This window comes from Ixodes scapularis, unplaced genomic scaffold (genome assembly GCF_016920785.2).
Source record: "Ixodes scapularis isolate PalLabHiFi unplaced genomic scaffold, ASM1692078v2 ptg001274l_1___fragment_1__unscaffolded, whole genome shotgun sequence".
Lineage (NCBI taxonomy): Eukaryota > Metazoa > Arthropoda > Arachnida > Ixodida > Ixodidae > Ixodes > Ixodes scapularis.
The window spans coordinates 327645-345250 of record NW_024610129.1 but is presented as its reverse complement, the minus strand read 5'-3'; the positions used below and the strand labels follow the sequence as shown (position 1 = coordinate 345250).

The 17606-nt window shown below is 42.8% G+C and overlaps 1 protein-coding gene across 1 annotated transcript in view; it reads left to right on the top strand.

The window, feature by feature from the left end:
- Positions 1-11168, top strand: part of LOC121834506 — a 37749-nt gene extending 26581 nt beyond the window's left edge. The window contains exons 2-8 of the mRNA XM_042288200.1: positions 522-641; positions 719-830; positions 4170-4390; positions 6681-6747; positions 7851-8013; positions 10466-10589; positions 11078-11168. Coding sequence (XP_042144134.1) covers positions 522-641; positions 719-830; positions 4170-4390; positions 6681-6747; positions 7851-7867 — 537 coding nt within the window. The 3' untranslated portion in view covers positions 7868-8013; positions 10466-10589; positions 11078-11168. The remainder of the gene's footprint in view (positions 1-521; positions 642-718; positions 831-4169; positions 4391-6680; positions 6748-7850; positions 8014-10465; positions 10590-11077) is intronic.
- Positions 11169-17606: the final 6438 nt, after the last annotated feature.

The following is a 17606-nucleotide window of genomic DNA, read 5'->3' as shown; positions in this document are numbered from 1 at the left end:
CATATGTGTATGGTATGGCTTCGTATGGTTCAGCCATATCCAACTATACGGAACCATATGTGTATGGTATGGCTCGGTATGGTTCAGCCATATGGAACCGTATGAATCCATACCATGCCATACGGTTGGCCATATGGAACCATATAGATCCATACTATTCCATATGGTTTGCCGTATGGGTTCATATAGTTTTTTTCAGTAGGGCCACCAGGGAAAATGATCAGTAAAAGTGGAATGGCAATGCGGAACAAATCTAGATGGTTGTGCATGAGCACAGCCATGCCGAATAATGTTTCGGAAATATGATCCTTTGACCCGCAAATGCTCACGGGATTTTATCAAAATAGTCAAGGGAAAACTGGGAAAAGTCGGGGAATTTAAGATCACTAATTTTGTAGACACCCTGTTAAATTGTAGCAATGCTTTACCAGCTAACTTGCACCCTTATTTTTTTTTCTATATTACAATTGTTTTGTAGCACATAACATAAACTTTGCATTTGTACGTTCACTGTTTTTCAGATGATAGTCAAGATCTGGAGCCTTGATAAAACAATAAAGAAACTGGCAGTGGTTGCCACTTTCGACGCCTTAAAGAAAAAGGCCATAGAGTTCGGTATATGCTGCAATGGAGACATCAAGGTTTGTAAAATAATTTCAGCAGTTGAAATTATGTACTTAGCCATTCTTATTCTCAAAATAACATACCCTGTTTCCAGGTACACATGCTGGATGGAACGGAGGTGGACGAAGAAGCTTTCAATTGTTTGAATCAGTCACCTGAGGATGCTACTTACACCTTCATTGCAACAACATATTCTTGGGTGTCAGGCAAGTCCAAGCTTGAATTTACTTTAGGAATGGGGGAGTAGTAATTTTTCAGTTAAAAGCAAATGTGAGGCAAATTATAACGTAATATGAGAAATGAAAAATAACTTCGAAACGCCCAATTTCATAGAACGGAAAAAAAAGAACTTATTTAATTGATAAAGGTTCCCTAGCAAAGTTTCTGCCAATTAGTCTTTATTATGCAGGCAATTAGCAACAGACGTGCAGTATAGAGTTTTTGCTTCAAACGTAACACTTCGATGGCATAGTTAGAAGTTTCAAAGACTGTAACCACAAACTACAAAGAAATGCACTTGGATTATTTTGCTTGGAATTTTAGTTACACAATATAATAACAATATTTATTAATATTCTAGAATATGTCTAGTGTGCAGAAAAGTCAGCTGGTATTCTCTTTCGAGAAATTGGAAAACCTATAGGTACTGTGCTCATTGTGTTTTGTAAGCGAACACATCAAATACATAAAAAGTTAGCTTATTGCTTTTCTCTGACAGAACTCAGATGCACAAGAAGAGAACAAAACAAGCAATGGCACTGGCACCAGTGGTTGTATTCACCGGAATGAATAGCCAGCACTCTTAAAGGCTGACGAATGCAAAACGATTAGGAAGCTGTCCCTCGCTTTCCTCGTTTGCACCCCAAAGAGGAAGAGACACTGCCTCCTCTCTGTGGGGGCTAGTTTTTGGACATTCTGTTTTCGGGGAAGGAGGAGAGAAGAGTGCAAGAGGGAGGGGAGAGAAGGACACTACGGGAGGGATTTCAGCCATGCAGAAAGTGCTCCCTGTGCGTCTGTTTTTAAAGGGGAGTAAAGAGGTTCTTAAGAAAACTGAGTTTGAGCCAGATTCCAGCATAATGTTATCCCGTGAATCCTGAAGATGTAACTAAATGCGAGAAAACTCGAGAGACCTTAGGCCGGTCGTTGCGTCATATCCAGATTTTTCGGCCGCCAAGCGCGTTTTGCTCATGTGGGCAGCACATGGAATTGCAAGCTTGCCAGGTATATTACCCTGCATGTGACACTGGTTGTGACGTCTTTGTCTGGCTTTTCTGACAATATCAAGAGTGCACGTGCATAGCTTTGTTGGGCATTGTAGGCACGCAAGAGCAGAAGTTCCGACAAATCTGGGTACGATGTCACGCTCAGAGATGACAGGGCTTTGGCGCTATTTCCAAAGCACTGTTACGACTGCTCCTTGCATCAGACTGAAAAATAATTCCAATATTTGTGATCCTGGGGGCTAAAAGAAGATAATTAAAGTGTTTAATTTTTCGAAAATACAGAACCACTTTAGCTTCCCTTTAAGGCTTGTCGCGGCAAAGCACATTTTTTTGTCGTGAAGCACAAAAAACAGGTCCACATGCCAGTAGGCTCATACGAACGGTGGATCAAGCTTGTTCAAGGGCACATCAAACAGTCGGGTGGTGCAGGCTCTTTAAGGGAAGCCTTTTATATCAAATAACTGGCAAAGATTGATCATCTCTAGGCCTTCAAAAAGACCAAAGGAAAAAAGAAATTACTTGCTTGAGCTAAACGTGTTTGTCAACCTTGCTGGCCTAGTCATTGTTTTAACTTGTTCTCGAACGTTTTGTCAGCTTGTACAGCTAGCTGACACCATCTGACATGATGTTGCGAGGAGATACTTTACAAAAGTATGTCTTTGCAATCGGATGAGGCGGGATGGCGGTTGTTATGATAACGCCAATTTCCTACTTTTGATATGATTACATAAATACCATGTCTTTTATGTGTACCTCCCTCAAGCTCCATTGCTTTGCATCGTTGCTCTGTGATAGAGCATCTTGGTGGCCCGAAGTTTGGATATCGACCTCCTTCAGTTACTGTCGCATTGTATTTTGAAATGTTCCCTAAGTTTAAACTGAATATGGTGCTGCACTGTTATTTTATTATCACTATTCTTTTCTTTGTCTGCCTCTTTTGGAATGATGTTTTGCACTTCGTTTTCAGGTCAGCAGGGGGATGTAACATCAACACAACATGAAGGTGTCGATGTGCCTTTTGGTTCACAAGTTCAGTTTCCCTGGAGCAGCCTTAGCAAAGACGTCATGAAAGCATTGCAAGAGGGGACTCAACTTAACCCGACTGACCGACAAGAAGTTGTGCGCATGGCTGCCGCGGCCTGTCAAAAAGTCAAGGCTAGACCATCTGCACGTGAAATAAGGAGTGCTGCCAGTTACCTTGTTGACAAGTACCCTGGGGCACTTGGGGACCCCACTTCCTGCTCAGCTACGTCAGTTTCTTCTGTAGGCCTGGCCTACAAAATAGAGAACAGGATGGAAAACAACAGAAGAGGATGCAAACGCCTTGCGGAAGCGCTCACTGGTGGAACCATCAAGCTAAAGAAGCAGACATCTCGATCAGCTTACGGTTGTGTGAACTGGCAGCCAGCTACTACGAGTTCTTCACTTCATGAAGTGGAAGCCTCAAGAAAGTTTCTATTGGACGAGGCATTGAAGTCGACATGTGAACAAAACATTTGCCTTCAAACAAAGACCATGACTGAGTGCTACCCCCACATCAGGACGTTCATAAATTCGTCAGAGCCTCCATATTCAGCATTGGATGTCAAACGAGCGTGGCCACTTCTGTTTGTGAGGGAGCACCTCCTTGATCACTTCCATAGGTATAATTTTCATACATATTTGTCCATGAGTTTACTCAGGTTTAGAGTTATTTACAGGGTGTCGAAAAATGCAAAGCTATAGTTATAGAATTGACGACAATGGGAGCTGCAAATTTGACAAAAAAGTGTTCCTTTTATTATTAACCATTATAATGCTCGGGCTTGGTGGCCACTGTTTTAGTTGCATATGGACTAGGGCAGCGTGAGTAAGCAATTAGAATGTGGGGAATATCATTAACTATAAATGTAACTATGGCTTCAATGTTCTGATAGAGCAGTCACAATAGCATGTGGTAGAGGGCAAGAAACATTTCAGCACTGCAGCATGGTGGCACACATGACTGAGTGAATATAAAAAGAAGGCAAATTGGAAACTTGCAGCAGTTTCAAAGTTTTTCCTGGGATGTGTGCTTGAAAATCTTTTTGCACAAATATACTTTTTAAAAAAGCCAGAATATGTTCAGTTCTTTGCAAGAGTCACTCACTCCTAAAACAAACATACACTATTATGCTCATAAAAAGGTGCTTTGAACGACGAATACGATTGCTACTTTCACCATACAGTGGTCCTTGCAGATTTCTTTCCTTCAATATTTTGCTTTTCACAAAAAGGTATTTTGATTACAAAGATTTTGGATATGAAGAGTCAGTGATAACATGAATTTTTTAAGGCTTACAGGTGTCTGTCTGGACGGAAAATTGAGCCTGCCCAAAGATGTCCTCCTCCTTGTGACATTCCTACGTTCAAGCCCCAAAAATGATGCTGCGCTCGAGTGGAGCCTCAAAATCAACAAGGCCGAGGCAGAGTTCAAAGATCAAAACGCAGCAGCTGTCTGCCTCCTCCCATTGCTTGCATCCTACTTTCAAGAAAACCTCGGAGAGCTCTTCCAGTTACATCAGGTAGGAGCATTCATAATAACCAGGCTATTTGTTTCCAAAGACAAATCCTCATGACCCTGTTGAAAATAACTTCCTGGAAGTCTCACACAGGCAGTCAGCATTCCACTGAGAAACTATGCATCTGGAAATACTAAACTGTTCTTCATTTTTTGAAATTTTCAGCTATATCAGTCTTCCTGTATACCGTAACATACCGGTCATGCACCTATGTCCGAATAGGCGCCTACCTAGTGATTTTTAACCATTGGAGCAATGCCTTGTACTCTTTCTGCAGTTTCACTTTCTGAGCGACCATCCCCCCACTTTTTCAGAATTGTCTGCAAAATCTTGTGAACGCTTTCTTGGTATCTGACGACAATGCTGATAATGAGCACGTAAAAAGTGAAATTACTATTGCTATACGAGGAGCCAAACCTTCCTTAATCTTTTCCTGGCTGAGGTGGCTCAACTTATTATACTTGACATTAAAGTGCAATGGGAAGATATGCAACTCTAGGCTGGGTCATCTTATAGTATGTTCTACATAAATATTTCACTAAACCAAAGGGGGAGCGGCGGTGGGCACCCACTCTTGTACCACTTGCTTCTAATGGGTTCACATGATGTTTTGCATTTTTGGGATCGAGTGTTAGAGTTAACACAAAAATTATGCTAGAGAATTAACTAGTGACAAACGTTTGTACTTCCACTTCAACTCCTAAGTTAGGATCATTTGTTTTTAATATTAGCAACTTCCTTGTCCCGCAGGTGTAACAATGAGGCTTTGTGACAGATATCAGCAGATACATTGCTGCTTATTTAACGTTGTTTTTTAGTTGTTATTGAGCGTTAGGACAACAAATGTTTGTAGTTAAAAATGTCCTTAGTTGAGAAAATAACAGGAACTGCATCCTTTAATCTCAGCAAACGCTATCTCCTGTAGGTGGGATGAAGGGTTAAAGGAAATAAGGGTGAGATGAAAATAAAGTGGGTGAGACGAACCTCTTTCACATAAGTGAGGGGTGAATGGAGAATAGCCTTTTGGTATTCCCGAATACCCGTGGGATTAACAGACTCTTTCAAGGTTTGGGGTTCTTGCATGTGTGGGCAGTACCAGGAGTGCGCTTCTGAGACTGTGACCTCGCAGTGGGCGCATAGGCTCTTGTCTTTTTCCTGTGTATGGCGGCTTATGCACCATGTTCTTGTGGGTGTTACATTTTTCTGTTTCCTTGGAAACTATAGTGGTGTGGGTCCGTTGTCTTTTCAGGCGAACCTCTTCCCACCTGGTAGAATTACCATCTGGGAGTGGGTCTAAGTCTTCTTTGAGTAGAGCCGTGAGGTGTTTTCAGTGGGCCTGTTGTTTGGCTTCCTGGGAGAATAGGGGATCCTTTGTGTCTTTTTCAATGAAGGCGGCGCTGTTGTCACCAAGGATGGTAAGGATAAGGGAAGACAGGAACTCGCATGCGGCGGCAGACGCTGTTTCATTTACTTGGGAATGGTTTGGTGTACCAGGAAGCAGTGGATTTAAAGTTGTCGGCCTTCCTGCCAGAGTCCTTTGAATGTGCCCCACACTCGTCGTGTGTTATCTCGGAGCTTGCACCTCAGTTGTTTACGGAGCTTCTGGGTGTATTTTTTATCTTCACCGTGGTTGCATTGAAATTGGCTTGGAGTTTTCAGTCCTTATTTCTCCTGTAACATTGTTGGGCTTGCAGTCCGATAGCACACAAGTTGAGGAGATGAAGGTCGGGGTCTGGGTCGTCTTGTTTGGCTTGGTACTTCTGAGTGGATGTGGCTTTCATTATTCGCTCACCTAGACACTTTTTCAGGTGCTAGGTTAATGAAGCTGATCTGTCATTTAGTGTTGGGGTGCCTTTCTGTCATTAATTATATTTCGACGGGTAGGTGCTTGCTTCCCAAGGCGTCGGAGCAGTTCGCACTCGGGCTTGGATGTTGTGTATGGCACATGTCAAGTCTTGTGGTGTCGTTCTCAGTGCGACGTTTGCCAATGCGAATGGCAGTCTGTTTTTCTTTGAGAATTCATAGATTGGCCTGCTTGGTGGTTGTGAAGACATTGCACTCTCTGTCATTGTCTCGCTTGTATCCCCATATTCGTGCATCTGCGGTAAAGTCGCCGGCCGCGATAAGTTCTTCAGGCATCATTCTTTGCGATCCGCCTTACGTCGTCTTGCTTGTGTCCCACAGTTCTACATTCTGTGGGAATAAATAGACCCATAGATGTATGGTACCTTCACTAGCATTTCGTGCTTTCGTGCATTTCTCAATTAACCACACGTTTTCTGACTTTTCTTAGGTGACAACAGAAATCACAGAGGAGTTTCGTAACAGTCTGCCTGCTTCTCCTGTAATTGTTGCACTGGGTGAGCTTCATGTGTCTTTTCCTCGCATGCTTTGTATTTTTGAAGGTGCTTTCTTTTTTAATTTGTGTTGAATTCTGGAACGACAACCTAGACCGTTTTATCGTGGGTAGTGCCATTTTGAGAGTGAGAGAGAGAAGAGGGGTCAGTGCAGATGACTCCTAGTGACTCAATTGTAGTGGGATACTGTAGTGGTGTAACCAGAGTGCTGGAATACTGCAGTGGTGTAACCAAAAGGTGATGTGCCGATTTTGACCAGAGCTAGATGGACGACCACATTGTTTGGTTTTGGCAGCCTTATCAAGCACCAATGTAAAGCACATGTCCTGGTATTATACCACACTTCGACAATCAATGCTTGATTGATCCAGCAAGAAAAAGAGAAGTTTTTATTTTGGTTTGTGAGTGCAGGTGCCACAAAACGGCATACAGCCCAAACAGCAGGTGCCTGTGAGGCATTTGATTGTTTGGGCCTGCATTCTGTGTCTTGTCCAACCCGAACAGCCAAATTTTCTGCTCGTAGAATGTGTGGTCGCATGCGGTCTCCAGTCATTTAATTTCTAGCTAAAGCAATTTAAACGAAACCGACGACTGGCATTGCACGTTGGTATCAGACTTCCATGCTACTGATTCTGTTCATAAACTCAACAAAAAGTGTTTGATTCTGCATGCTCATATACAAATTTTTTGTTTTGTTCAAGCCTTCAGGAGCACTTTGCATAACTTAATGTCATTACTGGGTATGGTTGCTCAACACTATTTAGTGCGACCCTTATTTGGCTTGGCATATAAGGTGTGCCTTATCTGTGATTGTGATGCATCTCAGTCTCAAATCTCAGATATGCGTCACAATCCGATATCAGTGTGCCTACCTATTCAGTGTTCCTGCTGGTAATACCTCTATAGAAGTTTCCAGATGTGAATATGACGATGGTATTTTTTTCTTCATTTAATGCGTGAGCGTTATAAAGCCCTATTAGAGAAAAAGCCGGCGTAGTGGTGTCGGTCGCATGACTTTTCTGGTCACTTGACTAGATAGGTCGATACATCTGATACTAACACATTTTCTCCGCATTAATTACATTAATCGCTTGTTTCCCTTCTAGGCCGCTCACTTTTCTAATGCAGCTGCCAGCTGTTTGTGGACCATGAGGTGATGGTGGAAGATGTGGGCTTTCTGCAAGCTGTGGAGCTCCTTTTCGCCCTTTATTATTGTTTAAACATCCAGTATGCCAAAAGTGCGGGAATCACACTTGAGTTCATTCAGAGGTATGGTTTATTTCCTTCATAATTTTGAGCCTCATGAGAGGCAATAAAGAGCAACTCTGCTGAATTTTGGCTGAGAAAACGATTAGTTCTCTTTATAATCATCTAGGAAGGCTACAACTGAAATCTTTCTGTATATAAAATTGGACCCTCAAAGTTTGACAAGCGCTAACCTGCTAATTTTAGCGAGCGATGTGCTGGCTAGCCAACTTTGGCACTTCCTTCAGATGTGACGTCGTGTTGATGTCTGTTGTATGCACCGGCTTTTTTCTCTTTCAACGCCATCACATGTCCAGTCGGTTCAGACTACACTACCTAGAGTTGACCCAGTGAGTGGGGTAAATCACGTAATCATGCATCTGCCATGGACATGAGTGTGCATGCAACTGACGTCGCTGCTCGCCCTTTGCCGAAGTTTCGGTTTCAATTTGCGACTTGAGTTATAAATAGCAAAGTTGCACAAACAATATTCTACTTTTCGTGAAACAATGTAGAGTTGTTCATGAGTGCTTTTCAAAGTAAGGTCATCCACTATCTTGAAATTTTCTGAATTGAGTAGAGTTGCCCTTTAATTTATCACTGGCTACCCACATTTCCAAGCTCAATTTCAGAGTCCATTATTAAACCACAATAGGTGTTGTATTCACGGACCACAGAATGAATAAAACGTGCTTGGGACGAAGGAGACGACAAACATTTCTTTCAACTAAGAACAACAGGAATGAACTTAAGAGCACTCCGTGCAATTCAGACTGCCAAGAAAATGGAGAGAAAGGGAGGCAGGAAGATAAAAAGGAAAGTGTAAAGTTAGAATTGTAACTCATGCTGTTACTTCACTCTTTTTCTTATTTCCTTCCTTACAATTTTTGACACTTACCTTTCTCTCTTTCTGCCTCCCTTTCTCTCAATTTCCTTGGCGGTCTGAATTGAAGGAAGTGCTTTTAAGCTCATTCATGTTGTTAATTAAAAGAAATGTTTGTCGTCCTTCGTCCGGGTATGTTTTGTTCTTTCTGTGGTCTGTGAATTTTACCAACACACTCTTCAGTTACTTTAAAGGTTGTTATATCTTGCATAATAATTTGATTTAAAAATTTCACCTAATGTTACAATGTGACTATGTTTGATCCTATCCCAGAAATTACAAATAAATATGTCAATATATCTACTATTCCTATTGTTTTATCTTTACTGAATGTGTCATTTACTTATAATTCTATTTGGCATTCAGTTAGAAGGCAGTGTCATAAGCAGTATACATCATTAAATTATTTTTGGCTGGAAACAAATTGGAGCCTCAAAATATGTTTAATATACTCAGCTAATTATTTAAGAGTTTCTTTACTGCACCACACTATTCTGTATTACTCTAAGAGTGTCTACAAGTGATATGTGCAGATGATCTCTAATTCATAACTAAATTTGACTGATATACAACCTTTTCACAACTTTTTGAAGCTTTATTTCTGCATGTTTTAGTAGCATGTGGTTCACGTTTGATTTTGTACCTGAATACCTTTTTCTCGTCTTTATACATGTTTATCAATCATATGTTCTTTCGACAATGGCTGGCCAAAATGTGGCTTCCTAAAAAAAGAGAATGATTCTCTTACAACATTCCTTTTGCCATGTCTGGTGCTTTTAAGCAATCATTAACAGCTAGTTGAGTATTTTAGGTCATTCAACTGTCTGCAATACTAATTATGCAAATGAGTGCTTGCTTAATTACGAGTAGAAATGCAGAGGAGGAATTGCTTTGTGACTGTGTAGGACAACAGACAAATTTTAATGCTGTATTGTAATAAAAGAAATAAGCGCAAAGTAAGTACTTGTTCTTCTGTTTATGTCGCTGCTATAAAATTTACTTTTGTTTGCTTCCAAAGCTTCTCCTAAATGACTCAAATCAATTACATCGCTGGTCTGTTCAATATCTTTTTAAATCAACATGTTTTTAGTGTTTTGTAGGTCTAAAAGTTACATTATATGAATCCTACCCGTTAAGATGTGCCACATCGGGCTTATAACTTCTGAAATATTCCGAGTTCTGTATCCCCATCGCATCTGAGTGAGGGAAGCCTTGAGTGCCAGATTTTCTCCTCTTGCAGAAAAATGACACATTATTACAATTTTTTTTTTGTTCCCTCATTGTTTTATTTTCCTCAAAATCTAGGCATGAATTTGTACCTTGACATATTTTCTTTAAGTGCACAGTCTGCTGGCCTAAATGTAGGTTTTGCTCAGCTTGTTATGGCTTAATTGTTATTTTAGGAACCTTCAACACACTTATACTTTTGAACTGTGCGCCTATGTGACTTTGGTGGCAAAGCTTGGGGCTTTCGACATTACTTGTGCATGTAAAATGTCAGCAAGTACTGATCCCAAATCCTTCACTGCAATTTTTTTTCACTTGTCTGGTTTCTGACCAAATACTTATGGGCCAATCTGCTATTTGTTTCAGATACCAAGTTGGTATCAAACAACATGATGGGTCACGACAGGAGGCCGGGAGGTCGAAAGGAGCTCGGGCAAGAGCAATCAAAGCCGCCACAGATCTTGCTGCTTTTGAGAAAAAATGGAACAGTGTGAGTACATATTTGATTTGGCATGTGTACGATGTGGTATCAAAAGGTTTCCAGTCTTGTTTTGTATTAAAAAGAAAACCACATAGCGGCACGACACTGCATTCACAGGGGTCGAGGGCAGCAACCTTGATCTGTCATGGTGCTGAGCGGCTCAATGTGGCAATGCACAGGCGACTTGGTGCATGATTACAACTGGTAGCAGCATGCAAAAACACACGGACAAAGGGACGAATGCACAGGACTTCGGTGTTTCCTTTTCATTAAACATTTAGTTGAAGTTCAGCGCTCGCCTTGTGCATTTCCTCCCTTTGCCCTTGTGTTTTTGCGCGCTGCTACCAGAGGCTTAGAGCATCGCTCTGTGAGCTTGGGAGCCCCACTGTACAGGTTTTTGTGACTTCATGTGCGTGCACCTCTGCAATTTGTGCAAGTGGTTGTGGTCCTCCCGTAGCCTTTTCAATCATCTGAATATGAATTTGTTTTATTTTCAGCTCATCTGATGATCGATCGGATGCCATGAAGGTTTCTTTATAATTATGTTCTTTTACGGTTTACAATATAGTTCTTCAATTTCAAAACTGCCTCCGTTTTGTCTTGTCCCTTTTTTCAGACACACTACACTTGTTACTAAGGATGTGTCGTTATATTACGGAACTGTACTGCGCTAACTCATGATGCCAGACGTTATCTGTAACCCTCCGTAATACTACCAAGGCCGTAGCTGAGAGTTCACATTATTGTTACCGTACAGCGAGCACACAGCGATAGAAGTGCAGTACGCAAGTACGGGATTAAGGCTGCAAACTAAACTTGAGGTATGCATGCCGTCAAGCGTTCCGACGGTATTGAAGGCGTAAGGGAAGGGTACGGTAACTGAACTGTTACCGTTACAATACGGCAATGGAAGTGCAGTATGAAAATACGGGACTGAAACCGTACCCTTCCCTTACGCCTTCAATACCGTCTGAACACTCGACGGCTTGGATACCTCGAGCTAAGTTTGCGGCTTTAGTCCTATACTTGGGTACTGCGCTTCTATCGCTGTATGTCTGCTGTACAGAAATGATAATGTAAACTGTCAGCTACGGCTTTGGTGGTATTACGGAGGGTTACAGATAATGCCTGGCATCATGAGTTAGCGCAGTACGGTTCTGTAATATAACGGCACTTTTTTTAACAGTGTACAGACGCAGTGCTTTCGAATTGAGCTCGCACATTCCAGCGCACGACATTTTGGCTTCTGCAGAATATGGCTACTTTTGGGCTACATATATCTCTTGCATTTGGCTAGTTTTAGGCTACATCGTCTGGCATTTGGCGGATTGAGCTAGAAACCACCTGGCAACCCTGGTTCAACTTGTTATTAGTGGAGACGGGAAATGGGCCCAAGAATTCAATTCCGACTTTCTGAAAGGGATGATGTGATGGGGAGATGGAGTGCAGTGTACCAAATGGTTTTGTCGTTGGACTCTTCTTGGTTTGGCATTGGTGACAAGAACGAACATATTTGTTGATGGCACGGTACATTCTGGTCCAGAAGTAGTTGGTTCAGACTCGAAAGTACGTTTTGGAGAAGCCTAGATGTCCGGCCGTTGGGTCGTCATGATTTGCACAAATAACATCTTTTTGAAGCTCTCGTGGAATGACAAAAAGCCAAGGACGTCCTTCCGGTTCGTAATTTCGTCTGCATAGGGTGCCGTTGTGAAGGGCAAATAAACGCGCTGCGCGTGCTGTGCTCTGTGAGGCATGTGGGGTTACCCCAACACGGTAATCAATTATCGGTTTTAGGTAAGGATCAGACGCTTGAGCTGCAGAAATGTCAACTGGTGTCAAAGGTGCTGTCGTGAGCGAGTTTCTTGTGTCTTGCTGGGGAGCGACAACGGTAGCGGGCATCGAGACAATACCTCGAAGCCATCGGCATCGAGGTATTTTTTTCCAGATTTATAGAGGACGGTGAGCGTATAAACTTGCAGTTTGAGGGACCATCGCCCAAGGCGTCCTGGGGGGTCTTTCAGACTGGCGAGCCAGCAGAGTGCGTGGTGGCCGGTTACTATATGGAACTGAATGCCGTAGATATAGGGGCGAGATTTTGACACAGCCCATACAACAGCCAAACATTCGCGTTCAGTTATAGTGTAATTCCGTTCACATTGGGTAGGATTGCTACTCGCGTAGGCGATAGCATGTTGGCTGTTTGAAAATTTTTGAGCCAAGACGGCACCGATACCATGTCCACGGGCGTCTGTACGTATTTCGGTTTCGGCTCCTTCAGTAAAGCGGCCAAGAATGGGACTGTTCGTCAAGGCCGATTTAAGGGACTCAAAATATTGGCGTTGAAGTGGGCCCCATTTGAATGCGGCGTTATTGCGAAGGAGTTGATTGAGAGGTTTAGCGACGTGAGCAAAGCCAGGGATGAACTTTCGGAAGTAAGTGCACAGTTCAAGAAAAGCACGGACGTCTTTTTGAAGTTGCGGAACAGGAAATTCAGAAACGGCTCTGAGTTTGTCGCGGTCCGGGCTGATGCCACTGGCACTGGCTACATGGCCGAGTACTTTCAGTTGTCGAGCAGCGAACATGCATTTCTTTGAGTTTAATTATAAGTGTGCGGAGCGAAAACAACCAAGAACTTGCCTCAGCCGGTGTGAATGTTGATCAAGTGTGGTTGAGAAAACGACGACGTCGTCGAGGTAGCATAGACATATATCCCAGGTGAGGCCGCGGAGAAATGTATCCATCATCCTTTCATGTTGAATTAACCTGAGACTGGAGTAGAGAAGAAACATCAAAACGTAGAAGGGACAGAAAACAGACAGGACGACGTCTCAAACTCAGCTAACTCATTTATTTAGTCCACCTCCTTATGTAGTCTCAATCTCAAGGTCATCTCCACCAACACAAAAGGACAAAGTTAAACAGATCAAGCGCCACAGCCTTCATCACACAATGCAAGAACGTTGACTACATTTACAGATCGACGCGATAAGGCAACATCCACCCACCCCCAAGCTTGAACAAAAGAATCTCTTCCCCTATCATTTTATACACAGCTCATACTTCTGAATCATAACACGCCCTCTTCACAAAAAAAAGGAAAAAAAAACAAAAACACTGAAACGATAGTAGGTAGGTAGGTAGAAAACGTTTATTGAAAACCAAGGACTACGAATAAAAAGATTATCCGCGCCGCAGTGATCATCGGATCTGGCAGCCTCGTTCTTGCGTGATTATGGGTGATGAGGGATGACTGTGCGATGGGTCATGAGGGGTGTTTTCATATGGAGTCCCCCAGATCTGCCTTGGCTACGAAGTCCAGAAGCGACTGGAGAATCCTCGTCCGGCGTTGGGCTTCGCCCTGCTGGTCCGTCCAATCCACGAGTCTCTTGGGTCTTTCTTCCTCAGGTAGCGTCTCGATGGCTTCCACTCTGCACAAGGCTAGAGCTTGGCATTCCCATAGGAGATGGTCGAGCCTGGGAATGGCTTCTGGATCCTTGCATCTCTGACATCGCGGGTCCGGAGGGACCGCGTACGGCTGCGTCCGTTGTAATTGCGAGAGGTTGATGTCGTACTTGAGCCTTGGCGTGACCGCGCCTTCGGTACGGATGCGCCGAAGTTGAACCGTTCCTTTCGCTTGAAGGTTTTCGCCGGAAGCGGGTAGTCCTCGGGTTGCCACTTTTCAGCTAGCTGAATCTTTCGCATCTTGCGACATCTACGAAGCTCTTCGACGGGGTCGTAGCATGCCGAATCTTCTGGCTGTTCGAGTGACTCTTCGCAGTTGGACGCCTGTTGGGATGGCAACTAAAAAATTCTTCTCATCCCGCACTGTGCCGCTGCGTGAGCCATGTCGTTTCCTAAGATCTCCTGGTGTCCCGGGACCCATCGTACACTGATTCTTGTGCCGTGCTCCCGATATAGGCTAAGCGCCGTGTCGAAAAAGGCGTGTACCGTCGGGCTTGCGGTTGCCTTGATCTTGTACATGTTTCGTACCGCCTCCTGGGAGTCCGTATAGATGACGAGGTTTCTCGTCTTACCGGGGAGGTGCCCGTATACTCCCAACGTGAACAGAAGAGCCGCTTCTTCTACCGTGCCCGGTGTGACCTCCGTGCCTCGTCCGCAGCTAGTGGCAATTTCAAAGGGAGTTGCCCCCTCGCCTCTGTTGAAGACTGCTCCTGCGGCATACTCCTTCCCTTTTGTTGCTCCATCGACGTACACCACTATGTTGTGCTGGCTCTCCAAGAGCTCATTGACCTCCTTCTTGTGCTGTTGGGAAACGATAGTAGGGCCAATACACGTGGAGACCCACAAAAAAAAAAAAGGTTGTACGGTTTTTTGGAAAATCACAAGCACTTAAAACAACCTAAATAAAAAAAAAATTACACTTTTAGAAAGCTTTTTGAGTTGCTTCCAAACCGTAGCCAAGCCTGACTTATGCAGTTGCCTAGAGAGTTTATCCGCACGGTCTCCCTTACTACTCTCTTTACATCGTTCCTCTCTTTGCGTATTATTTCTGTCTCCGACCAGAGCGCCGTGCAGTTGTTACATTCATTAATAAGTTTTGCTATTTCTGAGTTTTGTGCTTTGTTCTTTACATTTCTTTCATGTTCGTTTAATCTGTCATTTATGCAGCGTGACGTCGGTCCTACATACTTAAATCCACACTCTAATGGTGTCTCATACGCAACCCCAGTCTCGCAACATACGGATTTTTCCGATGAGCCTTTTGCACTCGCTCACACCTGATTGAAATGGCGTCAGTTTACTTAATCTCAAATCCGAACTAAAGACAGTGTCTACTCCAAACTGCCTCGCACTTGCCTTCAGGTTGTGAGAGATGTCACAAAAATAAGGGATTACACCAAAGCGGTTCCTTGGTTTCTGTTCAGTGTCTCTCCTGCCTTTAATAAACAATTTTAATTGCCGTTTTATAAAACTGTCGTCATAACCTACAATTATCAACCTTTTTCATTGCCCTTCTACTGATTCAGTGACATGATGGACACATGACCTTTCTAACGCGTTCCTGACCAATGACTTTACAATCCCCGCCTTTACGGTCTTCGAATGACAACTCATTCTTGCCAAAACTGGTTTCGATTTTTCTTTACCATATTCCCAACATAACCCTCGATTTACGTGAATACGTAAATCGAGAAAACTGCAGAACATTATCTTCCGATTTTTCCAAAGTAAACTTAAATTCTGGAGCCGTTGACCTTATCACAAATTCTATGGTTTCTGTTAGACCTTCCCTAAACACGCATATTAAGATGTCATCTACATATCTTCTTCCTATTGCCGTACCCGGGGACAACTCCTGTAGATTATCGTGCACTGCGCGATTAAAAGAGTTTAAATGAACTTCTGCTAAAATCGGTGCGACTGATGACCCTATAGAAACACCTTCTTTTTGTATATACTTTCTTCCTTCGCACTCCACTACCGTTGACTTCAGATAAAACTCCAAAATTGTTAAGGAACTTTCTACCGATATACCTGAGCCCGATTGGAATTTAACAAGATTCAACTCCAATGCCTCCTTGACTCTCTGAATTAACCGGGTATTTTCTAAGGAATAATACAAGTTCTTAGTGTCCATCGATAACACTGAACAACGCCTCCCATGATTAAACACTTTGGATCGCGCAGTGCACGATAATCTACAGGAGTTGTCTCCAAGTACGGCAATAGGAAGACGATATGTAGATGACATCTTAATATGCACGTTTAAGGAAGGTATAACAGAAACCATAGAAGGTGTGATAAGGTCAACGGCTCCAGAATTTAAGTTTACTGAGGAAAAACCGGAAGAAAAATCGAAACCAGTTTTGCCAAGAATGAGTTGTCATTCGAAGACCGTAAAGGCGGGGATTGTAAAGTCATTGGTCAGGAACGCGTTAGAAAGGTCATGTGTTTATCATATCACTGAATCACTAGAAAGGCAATGGAAAAGCAACGGCAATTAGAATTGTTTATTAAAGGCAGGAGAGATACTGAACAGAAACCAAGGAACCGCTTTGCTGTAATCCCTTATTTTTATGACATCTCTCACAACCTGGAGGCATGTGCGAGGCAGTTTGGAGTAGACACTGTCTTTAGTTCGGATTTCAGATTAAGTAAACTGACGCCATTTCAATCAGGTGTGAGCGACTGCAAAAAGGCTCATCGGGAAAAATCCGTATGTTTCGAGACTGGGGTTGAGTATGAGATACCATTAGAGTGTGGATTCAAGTTTGTAGGACCGAAGTCACGCTGCATAAATGACATATTAAACTAACATAAAAGAAATGTAAAGAACAATGCACAAAACTCGGAAATAGCAAAACATATTCATGAATGTAACAACTGCACGGCGCTCTGGTCGGAGACGGAAATAATACGCAAAGAGAGGAACGATGTAAAGAGAGTAGTAAGGGAGACCGTGCGGACAAAGTCTCTAGGCAACTGCATAAGTCAGGCTTCGCTACAGTTTGGAAGAACTCAAAAAGCTTTCTAAAAGTGTAAACATTTTTTTTTGTTATTTAGGTTGTTTTAAGTGCTTGTGATTTTCCAAAAAACCGTACAAACTTTTTTTTTGTGGATCTCCACGTGTATTGGCCCTACTATCGTTTCAGTGTTTCTTTTTTTTTCCCCTTTTTTTGTAAAGAGGGCATGTTACGATTCAGAAGTATGAACTGTGTATAGAATAATAGGGGAAGAGATCCTTTTGTTCAAGTTTGAGGGTGGGTGGATGTTGCCTCATCGCGTCGACCTGTAAATGTTGTCAACGTTCTTGCATTGTGTGATGAAGGCTGTGGCGCTTGATCTGTATAACTTTGTCCTTTTGTGTTGGTAGAGATGACCTTGAGATTGAGACTACATAAGGAGGTGGACTAAATAAATGAGCTGAGTTTGAGACGTCGTCCTGTCTGTTTTCAGTCCCTTCTACGTTTTGATGTTTCTTCTCTACCCCACTCTCAGGTTAATTCAACATGATTAATATTCACCAGCTCGCCTGCACCCTCACGATTTTTTTTATAATCATCC